The following is a 26,539-nucleotide window of genomic DNA, read 5'->3' as shown; positions in this document are numbered from 1 at the left end:
AGCCCAGCGCCTCCCCCCTGGGCTGGGATGAGGGGGAGGCTCAGGCTGATCCCAGGGTGGCACGTGGGGCTGCCCAGGAGCCAGCCTGGCCCAGCCCAGGAGCAATCAGCAAAGCATCCTCGTGCCTCAGTGCCAGGAATATCTGTCAGAGCTGTGGGCTGCCTGCCAGGGTTCAAGTGCTGTCATATCAGCACTGATCCCATGACCCAAAAAAATGAGAATCTTTCAACAGGAGCTGTCAGAAATAGTTTATTTTTCCGTGTCTCCACTTGGTTTATTCCACTGAGCAAAGTTGTGTTCTATTGATTTATTCTGAAATCACATTTATTTTCCTTCAAGAAATAAAGCCCAGTACTTCTTCTTTCAAAATTCATGTGGGTTGCACGGGATTTGAGGGTCAGATTCTCAAGTGTGAGCACATCCACAAAAGCTGCCTGGGCCTGTAATCTCCTTTGTACATGGGAACCTGATACAAGACCCTGCACTGGTGCAGGGGGGTGCAGCCTTGCAGGAGGCCTGGTGCTCCAGGGAAAATTCACTCCTGCTCCCCTTGTGACTCCCCACTGTGCCCTACCAAGGAAAAGACAGGTGTAAGGGATTTCAGAATCATCCCTGAGAGCTGCAAATATAGAAGCAGAACAGGCACCAAGACCACAGCTGGGTCTCTTTGGCTGTGCTTAGGGACCCCCAGTGCATCCCCTGGTCTGGATGGAGCTGCCACTCCCTTCAAGCCCTGAGCCCCTGCTGCCACTCTCACATCATCACCCTGATGGGAAAAGCTGGAAATGGTCCTGTGGGGTTTTACTGGACACACACTGGCACACACTGACCCTCTGCTGACACCTCACCATGGACCCCTGCCCTGGAGAGAGCCCTGGGCTGTGCAGTGACAGCAGCCCTGCCCCTGGGAGAGCAGGGAGCTGTGCTATGTAAGAGCTGGGCACTGGCAGTGCACAAACACGTCGTGGGGATGGCTGCAGCATCGCCTACAAGTGCTCTGAGCAGGATGAGTCACCAGAACATGACTCATAAAGGGGACACCTTTGATGTCCCCATTCTCAGCACCCCTGGAGAGGTGGTGGTGAGGCCTGGGGGCTGCTGGGGCTATCACAGCTGTCCCTAATGTGATCCTGATGCTTCTGCCACGCCACAGGGCCGTGGTGCCCCTCCCATGAAGGAAAACCCAGCCAGGCATCCACGGCCTCCAGCTTGCCTGAGTAAAACTTCCCTGGGGCCTTTGGCTAATTCCCACCCGTGGCAATGGATCAGCTTTGCCTTATGGTGGGGATCAGGGGCTGGGGGACACGACGTGACAGCCACACGTGCAGCAGGGCCTGGCAGGGCTGCCTCAGGTGATTGGAGCCAGGTGCAGCCGGGCTCAGGTGTGGGGCTCAGCCTCTGCCAGGCACCCGCAGGAGAACCGGCACAGACTGCAGCAACTTTCTCATTTAGGAAAAAATATTTTGGAAGCAGCCACCTCCCTCCACTTGCCAGCAAGTTTAGAGTTTCATAAAGTCAGCCTGGTAATGGGTTACAAATGTACCTATCAGTTTTACATTTGTTTTCATTCAGGCTCAGTGAGTCTGTACCAAACCTGGCCATGGCAGGGAAGGGAAGGGCCCCCCCCTGCCCTCCCTGCTCCAACCCAGCACACCCACAAGTGAATTGTTCTTCCATAATCTAAACCAACACTTCTCTCCAGCAAATTGGATTTCAGTTAAACCCTGTGACTTATGTGCAAATCCTGACAGCAGCTCGCCTTGCGCAAAGCTCCCTGCGGGGCCAGAGCCCCCCAGCTGCTGCCAACAGCTTCAGCCCCTGGGTGCTGGGCACTGCAGCCCCCTCTGCTGCTGCTGCACCCCAGAATCCTGGCCACAGCACCCCAGAATCCTGGCCAGAGCACCCCTGAATCCTGGCCAGAGCACCCCTGGGTCCTGGGCACTGCAGCCCCCCTCTGCTGCTGCAGCTGCACCCCAGAATCCTGGCCACAGCACCCCTGAATCCTGAACACTGCAGCTCCCCATTGCTGCTGCTGCACCCCAGAATCCTGGCCACAGCACCCCAGAATCCTGGCCACAGCACCCCTGGGTCCTGGGCACTGCAGCTCCCCATTGCTGCCGCTGCACCCCAGAATCCTGGCCACAGCACCCCTGAATCCTGGCCAGAGCATCCCAGAATCCTGGCCACAGCACCCCAGAATCCTGGCCAGAGAACCCTTGGGTCCTGGCCAGAGCACCCCACAATCCTGGCCAGAGCACCCCTGAATCCTGGCCAGAGCACCCCTGGGTCCTGGGCACTGCAGCCCCCCTCTGCTGCTGCAGCTGCACCCCAGAATCTTGGCCAGCACACCCCTGAATCCTGGCCAGAGCACCCCTGAATCCTGGACAGCACACCCATGGGTTCTGGGCACTGCTGTCCCCCATCACTGGTGCTGCACCCCACAATCCTGGCCAGAGAATCCCTGGATTCTGGACAGCACACCCCTGGGTCCTGGACACTGCTGCGCCCCCATTGCTGCTGCTGCACCCCAGAATTCTGCCCAGAGCACCCCTGGCATTGTATCCCCAGTCTCTGGGCACCTCTCCTACAGTTCTTAGCCATTGTACACCATATCTTGGGTGATACACCCCCTGTCCTGGCTCCTGAACCCCAGAATCCTGGCCATCACACCCCTGGATTCTGGACACTGCAGTCTCCCCATTGCTGGTGCTGCACCCCTGAATCCTGACCAGAGCACCCCTGGGTCCTGAACACTGCAGTCCCCCCCATCACTGGTGCTGCACCCCAGAATCCTGACCAGAGCACCCCTGGCATTGTACCCCCAGTCCCTGGGCACCTCTCCTACAGTTCTTAGCCATTTTACACTATATCCTGGGTGATACACCCCCTGTCCTGGCTCCTGCACCCCAGATCCTGGGCACTGCACCCCCAGTTAAGCAGCAGAAAGCCAATCCCAGCAATGGGAAAACCAGCAAAGCCTGAGTTCAAAGAGCCTCGTGCTGATGTTGGAAATCCAGACTATATGTGGCACAAGGCACGGCGGGCACTGTCTGAGATCATAAAAGTTAGCTTTTTTTTCTGGACATCATTGAATTTTTGAAGCAGTAGTAAAGTGCAGTTCCCACAGGAGTCAACTGAGCAGGTCTTGTCTAGATCGTGTGAAACAGAAGCTGAGCAAAGTCACCCATTTCTAATTCAGTTACATGGTGATTACATGGGCTCTGGGCTGAGCAGCAACGAGGGGTTTTATTTTCTGTGATGAATGAGCTTTTTGAGTGTCTGAAGTAGCAGCTGTCACACAGCTCATACTTCTGCCAAGAAAGTAATTCAGAGGGGAAAGATAAATTTTGACTCAACTTCTCTTTTAGTTTGAGATTTAGGACCAAAGATGAACAGAAAAGCCCCCAGTCCTGAGGATCCAGCCACACCCAGGTGCTGGGCCACCACTGCAGGGTCCCCTGGGACTTCTGGTGATGTCACCCCCCAGGCTTCACCTCAGCCACCTTCCAGTGGCCTCTGTCCATCCATCCATCCGACCCAGTGTCAGGGTGTTGGACACACAGCAGATCTGGGCTTTGTTTGCTGCAGCTTCCCAACTCCTGAGCAAGAACTTCATTATACGATCCCCTTCCAGAGCACTTACCCAGAGATGTTACTGTCCCCCTCATGATTGACTCTGCTGCTGAGAGTTCTCTGATGGAAAAAAATCTATTTAATTCTGTCGTCTGTTAGCAATTTAAGTTGAAGAAGTGGTGTTCAGTTCCATTGTTTTCAGCCCATGATGTTCGTGTGAAAGGTTTCTTTGATTCAGGATGCTGCAGTGCAGGAACTGCAGACACTGCAACAGCACATTGGTGAAAACACAGATAATCAATCAGGAGCTGATTGCAAGCAAGATACCAATGTTGTTGTTTATTTAAAGGGATGTCATCAACTTAAAATTCATGTTTAATTTATCAGTTAATTTGCATTCTAAGATCGGAGAGATTTTGCACTGAGTCCAAAAGAATGAGATCAGGAGCGGGTGGTTTTCCATGTCTCACATCTCCTTCACTTTATGCTCTTGGCTCCATCTCTGCTGCATTCTGCACTCCCTTAGAGCACAGACCTCACGGCAGCACATGCTGTAGTAAAACCAAACACACAACGTTGTGCATGGTCTGTGTTCAGAGCTTCCCCAGCACCAGCACTGCCTCCATGGCATGTCACACCTGGCACTCAGGGCTGGAGTGCTCAGCAGGAGCAGGTCATTGCAGCCAACTCCCCAGAATCCCAGGGGCCTGGGGTAATGGGTGGTTTTATCCTCCCTCTCCTCTCTCTGAATTTCATTTCTGGTTTGCATTAATCAGCTTCATTGTTCTAATCAGAATATCTGCAGCACAGGCAGCAGCGACGGCGTTTGTCCCCTGGAGCTGGTTCTGGGTGTGGGAGGGCAGGTGCTGGGCCAAAGCAGGGCTGCAGATCTCAACCCCTCCTTCCCCTTGGTCACATCCCCCCTCTCCAGGATGCAGCTGTTCAGCCAGGGAGGGAGAGGTGCACCAGGAGCCCCAGCAGGTGCAGGCAGGGCAGGCTCAGTGTGATGAGCTGTGTGCAAGGCTGAGAGGCAGAACTGAGCCTGACCCAGCACAGGGCAGGCAAAACACTGAGCACAGGGCAGGTACAGAGCCCAGCACAGGGCAGGTAAAACACTGAGCACAGGGCAGGTAAAACACTGAGCACAGGGCAGTACAGAGCCCAGCACAGGGTAGGTACAGCACTGAGCACAGGGCAGGTACAGCACTGAGCACAGGGAGGTAAAACACTGAGCACAGGGCAGGTAAAACACTGAGCACAGGGCAGGTACAGCACTGAGCACAGGGCAGTACAGAGCCCAGCACAGGGCAGGTACAGCACTGAGCACAGGGCAGGTACAGAGCCCAGCACAGGGCAGGCAAAACACTGAGCACAGGGCAGGCAAAACACTGAGCACAGGGCAGGCACAGAGCCCAGCACAGGGCAGGTACAGCACTGAGCACAGGGCAGGCAAAACACTGAGCACAGGGCAGGCAAAACACTGAGCACAGGGCAGGCACAGAGCCCAGCACAGGGCAGGTAAAACACTGAGCACAGGGCAGGCACAGTGCTCAGCACAGGGCAGGTACAGCACTGAGCACAGGGCAGGCAAAACACTGAGCACAGGGAGGTAAAACACTGAGCACAGGGCAGGTACAGAGCCCAGCACAGGGCAGGTAAAACACTGAGCACAGGGCAGGTAAAACTGAGCACAGGGCAGGCACAGAGCCCAGCACAGCTCTCCTGTGCCACTGCAGCTCACAGAGCAGGATCTCCCTCCATTCACCCTGCCCAAATCATGAGCAGCCGTGCCAAGGCTCTGCTTTCACAAATGAAATTCTGCTTTCACAAATGACATTCTGCTTTCACAAATGAAATTCTGCTTTCACAAATGAAATCCACACTGTGCTGGCTGCTCTGTTTGCCAAGAGGCTGCTGATGGGTGACCCAGTGCAGTGCTCAGGATCTGGTGTTTTCCTGATTTCTCCAACCTCCTCCAGTAGTTTATTGATACCAAGTGGCAGCAGAGCAGCTGCAGCCCAGGGGAGAGGTCAGTCTTGCTGCTGGCACAGGACAGACACAAAAAGAGATTTCCCTGTGTCTCAAGGAGCTCAGCTTTTCTGTGCTGCATGTGGCCTGGTTTGGGTTGCAGACCAGCTTGCAGAAATGCAGCAAAACCTGTATCCACTTCTGGAGGCACAGCCAGCAGCAGCAGCTCCTGGAGACCTCATGGAGGAAGGAAGGATGCTCCACCAGCACCATGACCCCCACATGTCATGTCTGCTGTTATTTATCCTGCTTGAAGTGTCAGCACAGACACTGGTGTAGCACTTAACATTCTGAACTTGGCCCACAAACTCTGCAGTGACATTAAGCAAATCTGCTTCTTATTGTTATTTATCTGTTTAATGAAGCAGCAGGGACAGCTCTGTAATTAAGGTCAAGCTGTGTTGCACTCAAAGTAAAACTCATTGCAAACTCTCTCTGAAGTGTCATCATTTTCAAAAGAAACCTCCTTCTGTGATTTTACAAGAAAACTTTTTATTTAGGTTAGTACTTTCAGTGGAAATTTCCCTGAAGGGGAAGATTTTATATCCCAGGATCAAACAAAATAAATCCTCTCAAGTTGTGAAAAATAATGACTAAAAGTGTCTATTAATCCTGAATAAAAATCGCTGGGTTTTTTTTACTAGCTGTCCTGCTAGCTCTGAAGAGGCAGAGCAGGGGTGGAGGCAGCACGTGGGCTGTGGGAGCACAAAGGGTCACTGGGGTGGGCAGAGCTGAGTTTGTGGGATGAAGCTGGGCATGGAGAGCCAGGAGAAACAGCAGGATCCTGCCAGCCTCACCGGGGAGCTCAGAGGAGCACTGGAGGATGCTGCACTGGGCTGAGGCAGCTCTCCTGCCAGCTTGGGGGGTGTGCTGGGACCCCGGGGCTGTGCCAGGGCAGTGACGGGTTCAAACCCCCGTCCGTGTGTCCGGCTGTGTGTGCTGGGACCCCGGGGCTGTGCCAGGGCAGCGATAGGGACAAACTCCTGTCCGTGTGTCCTGCTGTGTGTGCTGGGACCCCCAGGGCTGTGGCAGGGCAGGGACGGGTTCAAACCCCCGTCCGTGTGTCCTGGGACCCCCGGGGCTGTGGCAGGGCAGGGACGGGTTCAAACCCCCGTCCGTGTGTCCTGCTGTGTGTGTTGGGACCCCGGGGCTGCGGCAGGGCAGCGATGGGGACAAACTCCCGTCCGTGTGTCCGGCTGTGTCCTGGGACCCCCAGGGCTGTGGCAGGGCAGGGACGGGGACAAACTCCTGTCCGTGTGTCCTGGGGTGTGTGCTGGGACCCCGGGGCTGTGGCAGGGCAGGGATGGGGACAAACCCCCGTCCGTGTGTCCGGCTGTGTCCGGAGCCCGGGGCTGTGGCAGGGCAGCGAGGGGGACAAACTCCCGTCCGTGTGTCCAGGGCTGTGGCAGGGCAGTGCTGGGGACAAACCCCCGTCCGTGTGTCCTGCTATGTGTGCTGTGACCCCCGGGGCTGTGTCAGGGCAGCGATGGGGACAAACCCCCGTCCGTGTGTCCGGCTGTGTGTGCTGGGACCCCCAGGGCTGTGGCAGGGCAGCGATGGGGACAAACTCCCGTCCGTGTGTCCTGGGACCCCCGGGGCTGTGGCAGGGCAGTGCTGGGGACAAACCCCGTCCGTGTGTCCGGCTGTGTCCGGAGCCCGGGGCTGTGGCAGGGCAGTGCTGGGGACAAACCCCCGTCCGCGTGTCCGGCTGTGTCCTGGGACCCCCGGGGCTGTGGCAGGGCAGTGCTGGGGACAAACCCCCGTCCGTGTGTCCGGCTGTGTCCGGAGCCCGGGGCTGTGGCAGGGCAGCGACGGGGACAAACTCCCGTCCGTGTGTCCGGCTGTGTGCTGTGACCCCCGGGGCTGTGGCAGGGCAGCGATGGGGACAAACCCCGTCCGTGTGTCCGGCTGTGTCCGGACCCCGGGGCTGTGCCAGGGCAGCGATGGGGACAAACCCCGTCCGTGTGTCCGGCTGTGTCCGGACCCCGGGGCTGTGTCAGGGCAGCGATGGGGACAAACCCCCGTCCGTGTGTCCGGCTGTGTCCGGAGCCGGGCACGCTCCGGTCCCTCCCCTCCCCGGGAGCGCCGCCCGCCCGGGCTGCGGTGCCGGCAGGACACGATGAATGGGCTCATTCATCCGCAGCTTTCACTGCTCACGACACGCGCTCTCGTGCTCGCACACGCTGCCGAGCCCCCGCTGCCAGCTCTGATTCATGTTCAATAAACAGCGCGGGGGAAGCGCGTCTCCCTGCCAAGCCAAACAAAGCGCATCGTTTCGGTCAGGGCTGCAGCGTCCCGCGGAACCGCTGCCGCTGTGCTGGAGGGATTCCCTGCTCTCCCAAAGCTCCCCAAGCCTCACCCCCGGCTCAGCAGGTCGGGGCAGGTGTGGGGCACCCCGACCCTCCTCTGCCCATCAGTGCCAAAAGCGGAAAGGGATGGGAATGCGTTGTTTAATGGCATGCTAATCAATAAAAGGGAATTATTGGCCTGTATCTCTCCTGAAACTTTAATAAAAGTCAAATGGTAGTTTTGTCTTCTTTCCTTTTTCATTTATTTCTAATTCAGTTCTGCACTGCAGTCAGATCAAGAACGTTTTTAACCTTTGGTGGAGGCATGCCCAGCAGCAGGATGGGCAGGAGGAGATTCCCTGGGCTCTCAGCACCGTGGCAAGCCCAGGACAGCCAGTGGCACTGTGCAGGAGCTGGGAGTCCTGTGCCACGGCCCCTGGAGCTCCTGCCTCACCCTCCTCCAGCAGCCAGCCCTTTCAGCATGCAGTGCTGCCCGTGTAATCTGAGAGCCACACATGGGTTCACACCAGCTGATTGAATGGTTCAAGATTTAGGTCCTTGCACCTTGAAATCTGACAGATGAGAAACACAGAGGTGCTGGGGCAGACAGGGCTGGGTGAGCCCAGGTCAGGGCACTGGTGGAGCTCTGCTCCCTCTAATGCTTCCCAACCCCAAAGCCTGGCCATGCACTCTTCCAGCTCAAATTCCACACTGATTTGGTGGAAACAGCTGGATTCACCAAAGGATAAAGGAAAGTGTTTTCCATTAACACATCTAGCACCCCTGTTAGTGCAGCTCTGGCTGAACAAGTGCTAATGAGATTTCACTGTGACACCGTAGGAGGAGAAACAGTAATTGGGACATTTTCTGTTCATGACTAGAGTGACTGAGTTAATTACTGGAATTAATCCTTCTTCAGGAGGCAGAAGCTCTCTGGTGAGGGGAAGCAGGAGGAAATGAGTTGATTTGGTGTGATTACCATCTGAGGACAGGTGCAAGCCTGGCTGATAACAAATGTCACTGTGGCAGCAGTGCTGGTGTGGGTGGCCTTGCTGGGGACATGGCAGAGAGCAGAGGGGCGTGTGGGCACTCTGAGCAACCTCAGCTCCTTCTTTTCCTCCTTGAAGGATCTGTGTGTGCCGTGCCTGCTGTCCAGGGAGCATCTGGGTGGACAAAGTGGCCCTGGAGGAGGTGCTGGCCCCAGGGTGTCCCAACACCACTCCCAGGGGAATTCCCACTCTGGCAGTGCTGCTGGCACCCCAGGGCAGGGTGATGGAATCTGCATCCTGGCCCCAAGGAGCAGCTCTGTCAGTTCTCAGGGATCTGCCCCACACTGCCCATGGACGGGCTGGAAAACCTTCCCAGAGGATTGCAGCTACAAAGGGAAATATTTCCCATCTTAGCAAACGAGAAAAGGGAAAAATAAGGTGAGTGAATGTTTTATTTAATGGACAATTTAATTGCTGACATCTGTGAGAAAAGCTGGTTTTTTCCAAACTGGAGTTTGTTTCTACCTCAGGATGAAGCAGGGATGTGGGGGCAAATACTTTGGAAAGTCCCTTTTAGTCTCATCCAAGGAAGATGGGAATGAAATGTGGCACATGTTAAACATGTAAATGAGGTACTGATTTACTGATTTATCTGTTTCTCGCATGAGATCTTCTTTGGCTGCATCAAAATTACTGTATTATTTGTAAGTCTTAAACATTTAAAATTAGATGTGTGGTTTTAAAACAAAACATCAAAACCTTAATGCAAACCACATTGTTTCAATAAGAAATTAGATTTAAAGAAAGCAAATTCAAAAAGTTTCTGTGCTGGATCAAACCTGCACCTCATGTGGTTCACATCCACGTTGGACCTATCCTGTAGTACTGGGTTCTCTTTGCAATGATTTGCAACAGTGAACTCAAAACAAACAGATCTGGTTTCATTCATGGAATATTTCCTTGTTATTGAAAAGCATCATTTCTGCACCATCCCTTGACATTTCTTGGGGAAATCCTGGAGACTCGTGGCTCGCTGGAGCCACCAGGACACCCCCAGGAGCCAGCAGAGATGTGCAGGCTGCAGCTCTCCAGTGCTGCCAAGGGCAGAGAGCCTTTCCCAGGGCAGCTGAGCAGGGATCCAGAGGGATCTGCAGAGCACCATCACCCTCTGCCTGTCCAAAAGCAAGATGAGGTGTGATGGGCACTGCCAGCAGCCCAGTTTGCCCATCTGTGAGGTGTGGGTGTGCTGCTCTGGAGCCACCAGGGCTGCACCTGCTGAGGAGCTGGAAGGGCTGAAGCTGCTCTGGTCACTGAGACCATGGAGCAGAGTGAATCATTTCTCTGAGCGCTGGAGACTGGGCTTGATAGCACAGCCACCTCCAGCTCTGGCCATTCCTGCCACTGCTGTGCCCTGCAAACAGGGGAACACTGCTGCCTCTCACTTCCCTTCAGGGGTCAGTGCCCTGGCGTGGCACCCCATAAACATGTCATCAGTGAAACACAAACCACATGACAGTGAAGTCAACCACAGCCAGTGCTGCCCCAGCTTGTTTGCATTTCCTCTGTAATTGCACTTGCAGCGAGGATTATCTGGAGGGTGAAGGACCCTGGGGCTCAGCGTGGGACAAGGCTCACAAGGCTGCACCTGTTCCATCACCCACAGTGCCTAATGTCCCCAAAGTGTGCAGCTTTCTCCTCAGCAGCTTGGGAAGGATCAACACCCTGCTGAGCAGGAGCACAGGCAATGCCAGGCCTGGGGCTGGCAGCAGGCAGAGAGCGTGGCATGAGGCTGTCCTGCACCCTGGTGTGAGCACAGACCATGGCTGGGGGGCTGTGCCACTGCTGGGTGCCAACAACAAGATAAAGTATCACCCCACAAACGTGGAGCAGAGCAGAGAGCGAGCTGTGGCTCTCTGTGCCACCAGAGTGTGCTGGCAGGTCCCAGATGTCACTGCCTGTTGTCACCGTGGGGGTCCTTTGTCAGCCTCTGCCCAGTGTCCTGATGTATTTTTTTCATTTGTCACAATGAGTCAGCATTACCCTCCACAACTCATCCCTGCATCCTCCTCAGCACTCCAGAAGCTGGGAATCTTACTGGAGGACAGGAACTGTTTGCTAACACCCCATTTAATGCACATTTTTCTAAGAGCAATGGAGGAGCTTAGGGGAAAAGCATGAACTGCAGGAATTGCTCATTTCATTTCCTGTGGTTTCATAATTTTGCTGCCTACCAATTCTGCATTTCAAAAAGCTTGTGGTTTCCCTACAGCCCTCGTCTGAGGGGAGGACACAGTAGCACTCTGAGCTGACATGAGATTGCAAACAAAAATAAGATGATGGCAACTGGCGTTCTGAGCTATGTGAGAAACAAACACAACCCCTCCTCTGGGTGTGCTCTGCCAGGTGAGCTGGTGGGGAGTTGAGGGATGTCAGCAGGATGAGCCCTGGGGTGGCCTGGGTCAGGTCTGTGAGAGCTGAGCTCCAGCCTCACACAGGAGCAGTGCTGGCATCCATGGAAACGTGTCCCCAGAGTGGATATCACTGGAATATCCACAGATCACATGGATACACACAGTGATAGCTGTGAACATCCTCCTCTGGAGACTGCCGAGCAGTCAGCTCGTGTTTATTGAAAATAAACTTTCAGAGGTAAAGAGAAGCCTATTGGTGAGAAAAATAGTTGTGTGAGCTCACAATTTATAGCTTGCCTCCATAAAGCTGTCCAGAATCTGTGGATCTTTCCTTCAGATACTCATGTTAAAATAATTTTCATTCTGTTAAATGAAAAGTGCTTTAAGTTTGGCAGGGTTGTGCTGCTCATGCTCTCACCACTTCATAAATAATACTTTATAATAACAGCTCAGAATAAAACAAAAAAAAAAAAAAAGGGGAGGGGGCCAAGGTCTGTGCAGAGCTCTCCTTGTCGGCTGTAAATGCCTCTCATCATGATGTCAGCCTCTCTGACAGAGGATCTGCCCAAATCACTTCCACATGTGGAGCCAAGGGTTGGGCTTTACCTGGACTTTCCACTTAGTGAGTAATGTGGCCAGCAGTCCTGGCAGCATTCACATGACTTGGGGCTGCAGACTCCTCTCTACCTTCCTGTGAACCAGTTACTAATATTGGACAGTGCAATTTCATCAAATTCTATTTCCCCTGAAACTTTTTCATCTGCTAAATAAAAATCACTTCACACTTTCCTGAGTGTCTCCGATAGGATTTAATTCAAAACACGCAGCCACAGGAGCAGGAGAGGGATGAGCACTCCTCACTCAGACAGAAACCAGAGCCCTGTCAGGCTGCAGCGAGACGGCCTCGGCGCTGGGGAAGGCACTCAAGTGTCGAGAAACAAACTTCTTGCAGCAGAGAAAACACATCCAACTGTTTGAGGCTGGCTGCAGCATTGCAAAACGGGCTCTGTGGCCTGAGCCGCCCTCCTTGTGCCCTGGAGGGTTGGGGTCCCCAGCCCTGCCCACCTCATCTGGAGATGCTCGGGGGCAAACCTGGAGCAGCACAGCCCCGCACCCTGCTCATCCCTGCAACGCCGAGGACCAACAACACTTTTAATGACCCTCGGAAATTGTTTCGCAGCCCTCGAAGGGTTGATGGGATGTGCTCAGAGATGTGTCCTGGCCCCTCTCCCCGCAGGGCTCCGAGAGCTCTCCCTCCCCTCCGCACCCATGATTCCAATTAGCCGCCCCTGTGAAGTGGTTTGGGGCTGCAGCCCGGATGAGAAGCGAGGCGAGGCCGAGCTCTGAGCAGCAGAATGCCGCGTCCACATGCGGCAGCTGCTCCTCACGTTGCCGGCGCTTTGTCTGCGGGGACCCAAAACCCGAGAGCTGCGTGTGATAACAGCATCTCGCTGCGGCAAACAGCTTCTAGAAACTGCTTGTGTCGCTCTGGAAGCCTGAGCCCACGGGAGATGCTGCTCCTGAGCCCCCCCGGGTGCTCCGGTCGGGGACACTCCCGTGGGTGATTCCCGAGTGGGGACAAGGACACCCCACCCGTCCTCCAGCCCTTTGTGTCAGCGGGAGGGAAATCTCCGAGGATTTGGCTCGCGGCAGACAATGATGCCATGAGCGCAGTTTTTCTCAGTGCCAATGAGTCTAACCTAATAAAAGGGGGAAATTTCCACTGACCGCAGGGGAGCGGGATGGTTGAGACGGAAAAAAGAGGTGGAAAATTATTTATGACAGTGTAATTGCATTTGAGACAACTTGTATCCAGCCAAGATTCCACAAGAAATTTAGGAAAGAACAACTTTAGGTCAATCTGATTTTTTTTTTTTTTTGTCCTGTGTGTAGGGGGTGGAAACTTCCCTTTTGAAAATTGGACTCTGCAACCATATAAGAACTCATAATCAAAATTAATGTGGAAAATAAATTGCTGGCTGGCATCCCTGTCAGTGACAGACACTCACTGCAGCTCTGCTGTCCTGAGACAGCAGCACGTCCCAGCGTGCCCAGCCCTGCCATCTTCCTCTGGTTCCCTTAAAACCGGGTTTTATTGTCCCCAGGGCTGGAGGGAGGAACAAAAGGATGCCAGAGCAGTGGGCAGGGTGGCAGTGGTGAGGCAAGGAGGGTCTGCTCACACCCTGGCCAGGGCAGGGCTCCACTCTGCTCCCTCATCTCAGGGGGTTTGTGCCCCAGCAGACACTGAGTCACTCTCCCTGCTGCCTCCTGCAGCTCCTGGCACCATCAGCTGCTCTCTGGCCAGCTGAAAACCTTGAGTAAATGATGAGTAAAGGCTGCTCTCTGCCTGGGCATCACACTCCCAGGCTTTTCTCTACCACCAAGGTAACAGAAACCTTCATTTTTTCAAATACAGGTGATATTTAATGAACTGCAAGAGCCTCACTCAGCTTTCTTATTGCAGTCCAGAAGTTGGAGCTTTCAGAAAACCCACCAGTTCCTGAAAAAATGGCTTTTTATTTACAGCCAGAGCTGTTTGTTCTCCTCAGCAGAAACCTGGGGCTGCAGAGGAGTCCTCTGTGCCAAGAGGGCACTGAGAGGGCTCCAGAGCTGTTGCCTCTGCACAGAGGGATTCCTAAATTTTAACCTGGCTTTGTTAGAGAATGTGCTGCTAATTCCAGTGGTAATTTTATTATGTGTCATTTCCCTCCATTACTTGGTTCAAAAGCTGAAGACTAAACGTAGATTTTTAAATTATCCAGATTTCAGATCTTGCCTCTGGGAAAGCTTCAATCTCATCTTTTGTTTTCATTTCTGGATTTTTGCAGGTCTGCAAATGTGTTTGTTTTAATAATGCAGCTGCAGGACAGATTAAAAAAAATCAAGCATTGCTGGCATTTAATATCTCTAATCCAGCAGTAAGACAAGTCTGCCGATGGTTTACTTAATGTTCAACAGCCTTTTCTGATTAAGCAAAAGGTTTGAAGTGATTATAGTTTATTTACAACAAAAGTGGACTTAAATGAGAGTTAATTCCTCCCCCTCCTCCCTCATTGGGCTGGGTGCCAGTCACCATGTGTCTGCTCTGCTCCCTCTTCAAGAGCATCCACAGAAGCCGTGGCAGATGTTCCCATCAGGTTCTCCAAGAAGAGATTCTCCTCCAGGAGCCCCCAGGAGTGGAGGTGCCCCAGCTCAGCCCTGGCACTGGCTCAGGTGGGAGTCTTGCTCATCCCCCTGTGGAAGGTCCAGCATTTCTTCAGCTGATATTGTATGAGGAAATTTTAATTTCGAGCACCAGCAGGTTTTATTTTCCATATTGTTAATGAAATAAGCTTGAAAAGCAAGCACTGGGATGAGCAGTGACAGCAGCCCCTGGAGCTGGAATGTCATGTCCCCCTATGGCCCTGTAATCCAGAGATAGCAAGGAGGGAAAAAAAAGAGAGAAGAGGTGAGTGCTGGAAAAGAGGAGGTGAAATTCACTCCCAAGAGATGCAAAAGCTAAGGGGATTTATAAAAAAAAAAAAAAAAAAAAAAAAATTAAGTGGATTTTGATTTGTTTTCTGGGCAAATTATTTCCAATAGAAACTTGTGAATGGGTTTGTTTATTTCCAGCAGACTTCAACATTTGCCGTTGTACATAAAAACAAGCTGGAGCGGCAGCATCCAGGGCTCTTCCCAAGGAGTCACCTGGGAGTCCCGGGGTGCTGGTCCCACCTGGGGGCTGGAACACGGTCAGTGTTTAAACACTGGTGCCCACTGCGAGCAGACCCTCCCAGCCAGGAAAGCGTTTTGTCCTGCTGGGAACCTGGCAAGTGTCTGGAGCACCTGCGGAGAGCCGGGGGTGAGATGGGGACAAGGGACACAAACCCTGATGTCCCGGGGACAAGGGTCTCGGGTTCTGTTGGACACTCATCCCTCCCCAGCGCCTGTTTGGCACTTTGGTGCCATGGTTTCCTGGTCAATTGGAGGTGATTTTCCTACGAAAATGTAAAATCGCTTCTGCAAAGGCGGAGCCGCGCTCGGCGCCGGGGTCAGCGGGGCGTTGCCTGGGGGGGATTCGGCATTTCCCAGCAGCTCGGGGGACACAAAGAGACCCCAGGGCCAGCGCCAGACACGGCTCTGTCCCTACCTACCATCAATGGAGACCCCGGCTCTCACCGGCAGGGAGTGCGAGGAAGAAAGACACAAAAGCTCCGGAGAATGAATAAACTCAATTAGATCGCTGTAATTGCAACAAGAATTAGTGTGGGGGTCGGGCACATGTGCCGGCACAGAGCAGTAATTAAAAGTGCCATGTTTGCCATGCTGGGGAGGAGGCCTGCTGGGTCCCAGCAGTGCCCTTTGAAAAGCTCCATGATGGAGCTTCGAGCCTGGATAAATACAAATGTCAGTGCCTCGCAGCCTGTGGGGGGACTCTCAATCCACAGCTCAGTGGGAGAATCTCCTGCTTTACATTCCCATCAGTTGGGCTAATTTCAGAGTCAGGCTTTGATGTGCTTTGGGGAGCCCTGTGTGCTACACACTTTCCCAGCAAGGCATCCTCTCCCTTTCTCGAATGCTTTATTAATTTTCTCCTGTGGTTTTTTTTATCCTCCCTTTCTCTTGGGCCTGCCTGCAAGTTCTCTTTTGTGCTCGCCCAGCAGGGTCCATAGCGGAGAATTTATATCATTCTGAAATATATATAAAGAAGGGATAAAAGAGGAGCTGGGGGAACCTGCAGAGACCAGAGCAATGATCCATCCTGGGAGCAAGGTCCCCTTCCTCATGTGGCCCCAGCACTGATGGTTTCCCAGCTGCATCTGGAGCTGTGCTTTTCCCTAACTCTCCACAGCCTCCCCAGCTCTGCCATCAGCAGGGGGACAGGGATAAGTGATCCCCCCAAGAGCAGCAGGGGTGACAGGGCTGTCAGCCAGGGCTCCCCACATCAGCTGGGCAGGGGGAGCAGCTGCTCAGGGGCCCCTCTTAGGGCCCACAGCCACCAGCACCTGCCAGGCACTGGCTGTGACACTCGGGGTGGCACTGCCGTGGCACAGGGAGCTCCTGGTGCTGCCAGCAGGATCCTCACAGCCTCAGCTCCCTTCCCAAGCAGCACTGGCTGTGCCTGGCACAGGGCCCTGCCCACTCTGCCAGGAACCTGCAGCTTCCTTTGCCCCTGCACATCCCTGGGGCCCAGCAGGAGCAGCCAGCACCCACTGGGGGCTGCAGCTGGGGTTTGGGAGCTGTGCTGCTGAGCTGCAGCCTCCCCTCCCTGTCCCTCGGTGAATCCTCCCCTGCCCTGCTGCCTCCCCCTCACCTGCACCCCTCACCCCACCCCAGGGTGCACCAGACACCCCCCCAGCCCGAGCTGCCCAGCCCCTCTCTGCAGCTGGCACCCCGTCCCATTCCTGTTTTTTATTATCAACTGAATTTGGCATGAAGGGGATTCTCTCCCCACATCCCGTTGGCACAAGAAAGGCTCAAGAAACCAGCAAAACCATTGTTTGTGCTTGAAGGGTGGGGACCAGGGTGAGGAGAACAGCATGTTTAGAGCCCAGAGCTAGGAACCATGAGAGCATCTGGAACAGTTCGTGGGACAGAGGCGTTACAATTAAATAAAAATGGGCGATTACAGAACCCTTCCCTGGCTCTGACACACACAAGGGCAGTTTCAGCACATGCCTGAGCACGCACTTAGAGGGGATTCCTCTCCTACAGGCCCAGAATAAATGGAGTTTTCATCAGGAAAGGCTGAGGTTGGTGCAGCTTCCATAGATGGAGCAGAGGAGCACGGCTGCCCTTTGCCAGGACGTGGTGCAGAGGCATCTCCCACTGGAGGCAGCACGTGATTCCAGTGAAATGAGCACATTCCTGGGGGCCAGAGAGGCCCTGGAGGAGCCAGAGCATCACACTGGCCAAGGCCACTGCCACAGCCTGAGACACTCTGCACCTGCCAAGCTCCCCAGCCCCTCCAGGATGTTCACCCCTGCAGCTGGGATGGAGACTCTGAGCCAGCTTTCTCTGTTAACAGGTTCCTGAGGAGCATTTCTGCTGTTTGCAGGGAGCTAGCAGGGCTGGACAGTGCAGCATTTGCAGATCTACAAGTCCTGCAGAAAAAAATCCTGCTGTTCAAGGACCTCAGCCCCATCCCCTGAAATGTGCTGTTCTCATTAAAGCAGTGAAATCGGATTTCAAAAAACCCAGGCTTGGACAGTGGCCCTTGATTTGGGCCTGAGGAACAAGATCCAGAAGCAAAACAAAGGCTGTTTCCACAATGGTTGAAGGGAAAGGGAACTGATCCAATTGCAAAACTTGGATCCTGGCATTGAGGGAGTCTTTGTGTGCGAGACCTGTGGCAATGGATGGCAGTGACTTTGGGAAATTCAATACTCCCCTAGCTCATAAACAGAAAACAAGGAAAATAAACTTGGGCAGAATGGGAGGAAGCAGAGAGCCAAACTGTGGATTTCTGCTGGGCTGGAGGAGAGCCTGGCTGTCCCTGGACACAGGTCCTGGGCTCGATGGCTACTGAGGCTGTGTCAGTGAGCAGAGACTGGGCTGGGCAGCAGCAGCCACTGCTCTGCCTTGGGCACTGGGGTGACATGGCAGGGGCAGGGGTGGCATGGCAGGAACAGGGGTGACATGGCAGGAACAGGGGTGACATGGCAGGAGCAGGGATGGTGACATGGCAGGGGCAGGGGTGGTGACATGGCAGGAGCAGGGATGGTGACATGGCAGGAGCAAGGGTGTGACATGGCAGGAGCAGGGGTGACATGGCAGGAGCAGGGGTGTGACATGGCAGGAACAGGGGTGTGACATGGCAGGAGCAAGGGTGTGACATGGCAGGAGCAGGGGTGACATGGCAGGAGCAGGGATGGTGACATGGCAGGAGCAGGGGTGGTGGCACGGCAGGAGCAGGGGTGTGACATGGCAGGAGCAGAGGTGTGACATGGCAGGAGCAGGGATGGCACTGCAGGAGCAGGGGTGACATGGCAGGAGCAGGGGTGACATGGCAGGAGCAGGGGTGGGTGTGGCAGTGCCGGTGCCACCACGGCTCACCCTGGGGCACAGCAGAGGGGACAGAAACAGATTGACGTGTGCTGCTTCAGGGAAGGGAAGTTTCAGGGAAGGGAAGTTTCAGGGAAGTTTCAGGGAAGTTTCAGGGAAGGGAAGTTTCAGGGAAGGGAAGTTTCAGGGAAGTTTCAGGGAAGTTTCAGGGAAGTTTCAGGGAAGTTTCAGGGAAGTTTCAGGGAAGTTTCAGGGAAGGGAAGGGAAGGGAAGGGAAGGGAAGGGAAGTTTCAGGGAAGTTTCAGGGAAGTTTCAGGGAAGGGAAGGGAAGGGAAGGGAAGGGAAGGGAAGGGAAGGGAAGGGAAGGGAAGGGAAGGGAAGGGAAGGGAAGGGACAGGGAAGGGAAGGGAAGGGAAGGGAAGGGAAGAAAAAAGAAAAGAAAAGAAAAGAAAAGAAAAGAAAAGAAAAGAAAAGAAAAAAGAAAAGAAAAGAAAAGAAAAGAAAAGAAAAGAAAAGAAAAGAAAAGAAAAGAAAAGAAAAGAAAAGAAAAGAAAAGAAAAGAAAAGAAAAGAAAAAAGAAAAGAAAAGAAAAAAGAAAAAGAAAAGAAAAGAAACAAGTTTCTGTGGCAGCCTCCTCCCAGCACACCTGGTGTGTGGTGCTGCCACTGGCTCCCTCCTGCAAACCCTCTGCTTGTGCAATGTGCTGGGGCAGCTCCTTGTCTTGGCATTGCCACTCTCCTGCTGCCCCCAGCTCTCCAGGGAGGGGTGGGATCGGGGCACGGGGCACGGGTGGGGCAGCAGAGCCCGTTTGCCCCAAACCCCTGCCCAGCCCCACTGCAGTGGGGATGCAGCCAGAGCAGGGCAGGGCTGGGCTGGGATGAGGGCAGCACTCAAAGGCTCAGTGAGAGAAATTACTTGTGCAAAAAGCTTTTGGGAAGCAGAGCTGATGACTCCACACAGCCTCAAATCCACTGCCAAATGATGCCAGCTCTTGCTCAAAAACCCAAGGGCTGACTCTTGGCCACAGACAGGAGGAACCAGTATTTAGACCATTTATGCCACAGAAGTTCAGTGGAGATCTGGAATCTGTGGATTGACTGAATTCCCTCAGTACCACAACTCCACATTTGCAATTACAGATTCATGGAGCTCAGCATCTCACCAAGCACTGCCTGTAACCCTTCTGTGGCCCCAGAGCCAGGCTGGCTGCCCCCATTGGCACCCCAGGGGGACAGCAGGACACAAAAGCTTTGCCAAAATCTGGATGGGAACACCTGATTGTCCCAGTCCCCCAGCCAGCTCCACAGGAGCAAGATGTGTTTGTGTGAGTGCAGGAATACCTGTGCAATTTCTGTGATAAATTGTTTTTCTTTTGGCTCAGGAAGAGCAGCAGCACCCTGCCCCTCAATTTAGGCAATTATTGTTGGTTATTTCAAGTTTTGAACTCCTGGTTTATAAAAGAAAAGCAACCAAGAGTGGGGCAGGATGGCTGGGCTGGGCAGTGCAGCACAGGGACCCCACCCTGCCCTGGAGTGTCTGCAGCACCAGGGCCAAGGGCAGGAGCTGCCCAGCCCAGCCTCTGACTGTCCCTGCCATGCAGAAGGCTTTGCCTGCACAAACAAGCACAAACCAGACTAAAGAAATCCAAGCCAGCCACCTACTGCTGCTCCTTGGAAATTCAGAGCAGTGTCGTGCCTGACCTTCCTTTCTGACATAGAAATACTAGAGATAAAATAAAGTGGATACTTGCTGGAGGAAAAAAAGATCATAAATCACAGTGAGAAGCACATTTGAATTTTAGAGGAATATGTCAAATATACTGTCCAACCATTAAATTTCACAGGTTCAGTATAAGAAATTCAGGAGATTGCTGGCATAGCCTAAAAGGGAGAAGAAAATTATAAACATGTGCTAGGGGCTCTGAGTGAGACACAAAAATCTGAGGATAATCCTTATTGCTATCCAAGATATAACCAAATAAAGAATTCCATTCACCTGCCTGGAGAATGGCTGAGCATAATGCCAGCAAGACTAAAGACAATTTCTTCAGAGGGAAGGGATCAGGTGTTTGCTGGGGGTGTCAGGTTTGCTCTGGCCCCTCCTGTGCCACTAGTCTGCAATGCTGCCAGCCCATGTCCTGCACCCTCCAGAGCACCTGGTGCTGCTCTGCTCCCCATCCCAGAGGGAGCAGGCAGGGGAGCACACAGCCCATCACTGTGGGGCTGGATCTGGTGTGGGGTCAGGGTGTTTGGGAACTGGGATCATTTTTGCCTGTGGGGGCTTTGGGGAGGCAGAGGAACAGATGCTGTGTGCCAGGGGATGCAGAGGAAGGGAGGAGGAAGAGTCACAGTGCTTCTGGACATCTCTAGGCACAGCACTGAGGAGGCAGAGGGAGGTGAGAAGCAGGGAGGATGAGGCCATGCTGCCTCCTGGGACACACTGCCCTTCAGACATTCTCACAACTGGCCTGCCCTCAGGCACAGGAAATGCTGAACATCCATGTGGAGCAGCAGGACATGGGATGATGCACCAGGAAAATACCAGGACACAGGAGGATGTACCAGAAGAGTACCAGGACACAAGAGGATGTACCAGGACATGGGATGGTGTACCAGGACATGGGATGGTGTACCAGGGGAGCACCAGGAGCCAGGAGAATTTACCAGGAGAGCACCAGGACATGGGATGATGTACCAGGAGAGTATCAGGACACAGGAGAATTTACCAGGGGAGCACCAGGACATGGGATGATGCACCAGGGGAGCACCAGGACATGGGATGGTGCACCAGGGGAGCACCAGGACATGGGATGATGCACCAGGGGAGTATCAGGACATGGGATGATGCACCAGGGGAGCACCAGGACATGGGATGATGCACCAGGGGAGCACCAGGACACAGGAGGATGCACCAGGGGAGCACCAGGACATGGGATGATGCACCAGGGGAGCACCAGGACATGGGATGGTGCACCAGGGGAGCACCAGGACATGGGATGATGCACCAGGGGAGTATCAGGACATGGGATGATGCACCAGGGGAGCACCAGGACATGGGATGATGCACCAGGGGAGCACCAGGAGCCAGGAGGATGCAGCAGCAGAGCTCCACAATGCAAGGTGATGTACCAGGGGAGTAGCAGGGTGTGGGATGCTGGACTATGTGAGGATGCAGCTCTGGAAATGTGTCCAAGAGCCCTGCAGGACAAACTCCCAGGAATCAGGATCTTGGATGGAGTGGGGAAGTGAAGCACTGGGAGCTCAGGGGTGTCCATGCAGACACAGTGGGAAAGCCAAGAGGCACCATCAGCAGGGACTGGGAGACTCTGGATCCAAGGACATTGTTACTATACTTCAGATTATATAAATAACTTGCTGAATAAAACCACATGTGGCCACATTCTGCCTCCCATCCCTCTGCTCTGCAGGCAGCACACAGGCTCTTGCAACACTTGTTTACTGGGGAGGCTGTATATAAAGAGAAAACAGTTTGCTGGGTCTTATGTTTTCACTTTAATTCCCAGTGTATAAAAAAAACCTGTGAATTTGCTAATGGGCCTTGAAAATGTATTTTTAAAGCAAGGGCAGCATGACTCGGTGAGTTGCTGCAAAGGATTACAGAAGGAACAAGGTTTGCTAGGAAAATTATTCCCCTGAGAAAATCTGTAACAGCTGAAAGGCCAGAGCCTGCTTCTTTCCAAGAAAATAAACATATTTCTGCATCCAAAATCGAGCTTCATCTCAGGTATGGAGCTTGTTTGTTCTCTGGTGTTTATGTGCCTACCAAAGCTTTGCTGTTTGATTTGACATTTGAAGGCCAAACAAACACATCCTCTCCCCAAAGGAAGGTTCCTGGTGTGTCTTTAAAGCACATTTTGGACAGAGATAAATGGCCACGAGCTTCAGGAGTGTCAGAGCCAGATGGTCAATTGAGATTCCTTTGTATGTTTCTCTATTCCACTTCAGAATTGATCTTGCATAAAAAATATTTTTTTTTAGCATTAGCTCTGACTTGCAGCCTGGAGGGAACCTCTGGAGCAGGAGGATTTGCAAACCTGCTCAGGGGCCACAAACCCTCAGCTAGCTCTTTCCTGGTAATTATAATTATAATTATAATTATAATTAATTATAATCTTTGGGAATTGTGTACCCAGGGCCATTTCAGACCATTTCATTTGCTGGAGTTTTCTGTTAACCAGTGACCACGTCCAGGGGAGCAGCATCTCCTGCCACTGGAATTGGGGGGATCAGTGTGAGACTTGCACTTCTCCAGGCAGTGAATTCCTTACTCACAGCCTAAACCTCCTGGGGATGGTCCCTGAAATTCTCCACATGCATTTGCCAATTCTTCCTCCAGCAGCCAAGAACACCTGGACAGGTAATTAGTGGTGATCAGACTGACAATTTTACGATTTAATTTTACAAGGCCTGCTGGGGAAATACCCACATCCTCTCCCATCAGTGGGGCAGTCACTGTTACTCTGTGGACACAGTTCCTGCAGCTCTGTGCAGGGTCACAATAATCCAGTGTATCTCCAGGCAATTTTCAGTGTTTTACCCCTTTCCATCTCCACATCTCCCGTGAGCAGTGAGGAGAGCTGGATTTTCTGCATCACCTTAATGAGGGCTGGTGGCAGAGCAGGGGTTAACCCATCCCAAAGGACCAGGCTGTAATTGCCACTAGGCTCCCAAGATGAATGAGCTTTTAAGGGCTGCCAAATTCTGAATGGAGGCAGCAGCACCAGCACCAGCTCAGTCACCAGCACATCTGGAAGCAGCGTGCTTCAGCTGGAAACAACCCCTGGAGGTGTCAGGGCAGTGCATAAGGGCTCTGCTGGCAGAGTGGAGGTGGAAAAGATGAAATTCTGGCTGCTGGAGGAAGGAGCAGGGCTGCCAGGCTGGCGGTGCGTGTGAGCCTGGCTGGCCTGGGGACGCAGAGCTGGGCTGGACCCTGAGCTGCTGGGCTGGGGAGGCTCCCCCAGGCTGCTCCAAAGCAGCTGTGGGCTCACAGCTCCCACCAGCACTGCCTGGGCTTGCACTGCTTTAACTCACAGAGAAGCAGCAGAGAAAAACAGAAAACCAGGAGCAGGGTTTGGCCCCAGGAGGTAACTTTGGTTTTGGAATTCTCCTGGAAAGGAACAGTGTCCAGTCAATTAATTAAACAGTATTTGTTGCCTTTCTGACATCTTTTGGGATAGGTCCTGGCATTGGGACAGGTCCTGGCATCAGGACAGGATGGTGCTGCTTGTTCTTTGGAGATCAGAAATCCAGGACAGGCCTGTCCTTCCTGGGCAGCAGCAGGTGAAACCACAGGCTTTGGGAAGCACAAATTCTACTCTTTGCATGTAGAACATTCTGCCTCCATCCAGGATGGCATCTGCAACACTTAATTTGAATAAATTCCATTTTTAATGCTCCATCCAGCTTTTAGTACATCAAAGCACTCACATGGCACAGAATAGTAAATCCTGCATGTGTTTCCCCTCCCATGAGATCACCAGGGAGGTGATACCTGATGCCACTGTTCCTTTTCCTTACAGAGCTCCCAGAGGCCAGCAGGTCACTTTGTGGGGTCCTACAAGAAGCCCTGGATGTTGCTCTGAGGGGTCTGTGCTCTCCTGAGGCCAAGCCCTGCTCCTGTTTGCTGTTTCTCAGAGCAGAACCTGCAGGGATGGGGCTGGGTCACCAAGGGCCACCTGCTCCTCCAGAGGGCTGGCATTGCCACCTCTGCCCCATGCCCTGTGGCACACGGGGATCCAGGGACCTGCTGGGGTGTTGACCCTGACCCCAGCAGCTCTTGGAGACCTGCACAGCAGCAAACACATCCAGAGTGTCCTGAGAGCAGCTCCCTGAGCAGGGACAGCAGGACATGGAGGAACCACAGCTAAGCTTAAACATCTGGTTCTGTGCATTCCTATATTGTAATAAAATAAGTCTTCCCACAGATTTCACATCATCTTTGTCTGGGCATCAGTGAACTGTGACGAGAGAAACTCTTTTTTGTGGTTTTCAGAGGAACAAAGAGGCAATCTCCATCTGATGAGGTGTCCTGGCAGCCTCCTGTGCTCCGAGGCTGCATCTCGTGCTGTCAGTGCATGTCCTGGGACAACTGCCTGGCCAGAGCACCCAAACTGCAGAGCTGGGGGGACTGTGCTCCCCAAGGCCTGGGGATGTGACAGAACCTCAGTGCAGCCCACAGAGGCCACAAAGAAGGGAGTGTAACGTGGATGGTGCTGGGTCTGAGACAGAGACACAGCACTCTGTGATCCATGTGACAAAATGCACTTTATTGTTCTCAGCTTCACCTTAAATACCTTTCTTAATGTTCCTCAGCAAGCACTTGTGATTGGTTCAAAGTTCAGGCTGCCCAGCTCTCTGACCTACAGGCAGTAACCCATTGGGTCAAATCCCTGTCTGGTTCCAAATCTTCTCCTCTCCCTGTTCCCTGGAGTCCTGTCTCTCAGGCCAGGCTGCTTTTCTCATGTATGTCCAAGCCAGCTGCCCAGCACAAGCCAGCTTGTACTGTGGCAAAGAAATACCAGAATCACACCTGCAATCTGTATCCCCTTTTTGTTCATGTGAAAGGACAACAAAGAACAAACTGCTCAAAGACTCACAGTCCCAGTGAAGCCCAGGGAGAACCATTCCCTGCAGCTCACCCAGGTGAACAGCCCCAGCACGTCCCAGCATGGGTACAGAGAGAAAAAAATGCATTTTCCCTGGAAGACATGTACCTGCCTGGAGGTGGGCATAGAAAGTCATGGAAAATGAGCAGGGCCAAGCTGGATCAGATGATTCTTTGCATGGAGTTTGGAGCTGTGCTTGTTCCCACACCCCTCCCACAGCTCCTCCCAGCACTGCTGCTGCACCCTGCCTGCTCTGGCATTGTGGATTGTGGCCTCCACCCATCCTGCTGTGCAGTGCTTGAGTGGTCTGCCTGTGGTCCTGTGTGGACAAGAAACTCTACAGCACCAACAGAATCGTGGAGAGAATCCTCTTCAGCTGGCCAGCACAGGCTGTAACCCATCAGCTCACTGTGTTTATCTGACTCTGGGCTTATCTTCAGTCTCCCACCCAAGCAGAGAGGAAAGGCTGACAGGGCTGTTGGAGGTCAGGGGAACATTTGGCTCCAGCCACCCCTTGCTGATGATAAATGGTGATGGGGGAATGGAAGGAAATGGGACAGACTTGACTGTAAATGAGTGGACAAAGGGATTTCAATAGAACCTGAGCACTTTGAGGAGGAGAACGTGGCCCCCAGTCCCCAGCCTCCTCCTCCCCAGGTCTCTTAGCTCCTGTTTTCTGGTGTCCCCATGGCTCAGAGCAGGGACACCCCAACTAGAAGCCTTCAGTAGCCACTTTTCAGTGGCACTCGATTGCATTCATTCTGTGACTTAGCAGTCTGCTTGGGAAAAGAGATTCCATTCCTTTGCTTCTTCCTGTCAGAATGGATTTGCTGATCCCCAGCACGTTCCTCACACTTTATTCAGGGCTGATTATGCATCATTTACATGGCTGAGCTGTCACCAGCCTGTCTGCATGGTGCAGGCAGGCAATGCTCTCCTCTGCCCTCTTGCTCTCCTCCCAGATGTGGAGCTGGCAGGATGAGGCAGTTAGGAGATCCCTTGTCTGATACCATTTGCCTTTCTGGGGGTTATTTCACTCTGTGCAGGCTCAGCACAGATGGACACCTCTCAGCTCAGGATGGGGCAGGCACTCTGTGGGACAAGGTTCATTTTCTCATTAAGGGATGGGAGCCCAGCACCTTTTCCTCTGCCTGTATTGTGACAGGAGGTTCCCCAATACCTGCAGTGCTCACTGGGTGCATCACATCTGCAGCAATGTCAATATTCTTCCCTAAATCACAGCCCACATTTCCCCCCTGCCTCCCCACCCAGTACCCAGCACGAGGAATGGGCAGAGATCCCAAACTCCTCTTGCTCCAGAGCTGCTTTCTGCCCTAAAGGAATCCAGGGCTTCTTGTAGGACCCCACAAAGTGACCTGCTGGCCTCTGGGAGCTCTGTAAGGAAAAGGAACAGTGGCATCAGGTATCACATCCCTGGTGATCTCATGGGAGGGGAAACACATGCAGGAATTACTATTCTGTGCCATATGAGTGCTTTGATGTACTAAAAGCTGGATGGAGCATAAAAACGGAATTTATTCAAATTAAGTGTTGCAGATGCCATCCTGGATGGAGGCAGGAAGTTCTCCTACATGCAAAGAGTAGAATTTGTGCTTCCCAAAGCCTGTGGTTTCACCTGCT

The 26,539-nt window shown here is 53.2% G+C and overlaps 1 protein-coding gene across 1 annotated transcript in view; it reads left to right on the top strand.

Annotated features, from left to right (window-relative positions):
* LOC130262105 (keratin-associated protein 10-6-like) overlaps positions 1-25,880 on the top strand; it is a gene marked incomplete at its 5' end in the record, with an annotated part of 28,668 nt that extends 2,788 nt beyond the window's left edge. Inside the window, one exon of the mRNA XM_056508905.1 lies at positions 25,861-25,880. Within this exon, the coding sequence (XP_056364880.1) occupies positions 25,861-25,880 (20 nt within the window). The remainder of the gene's footprint in view (positions 1-25,860) is intronic.
* Between the last annotated feature and the right edge of the window lie 659 nt (positions 25,881-26,539).

This window comes from Oenanthe melanoleuca, chromosome 23 (assembly GCF_029582105.1).
Source record: "Oenanthe melanoleuca isolate GR-GAL-2019-014 chromosome 23, OMel1.0, whole genome shotgun sequence".
NCBI lineage: Eukaryota > Metazoa > Chordata > Aves > Passeriformes > Muscicapidae > Oenanthe > Oenanthe melanoleuca.
This window is presented reverse-complemented; position numbering and strand designations above follow the sequence as displayed.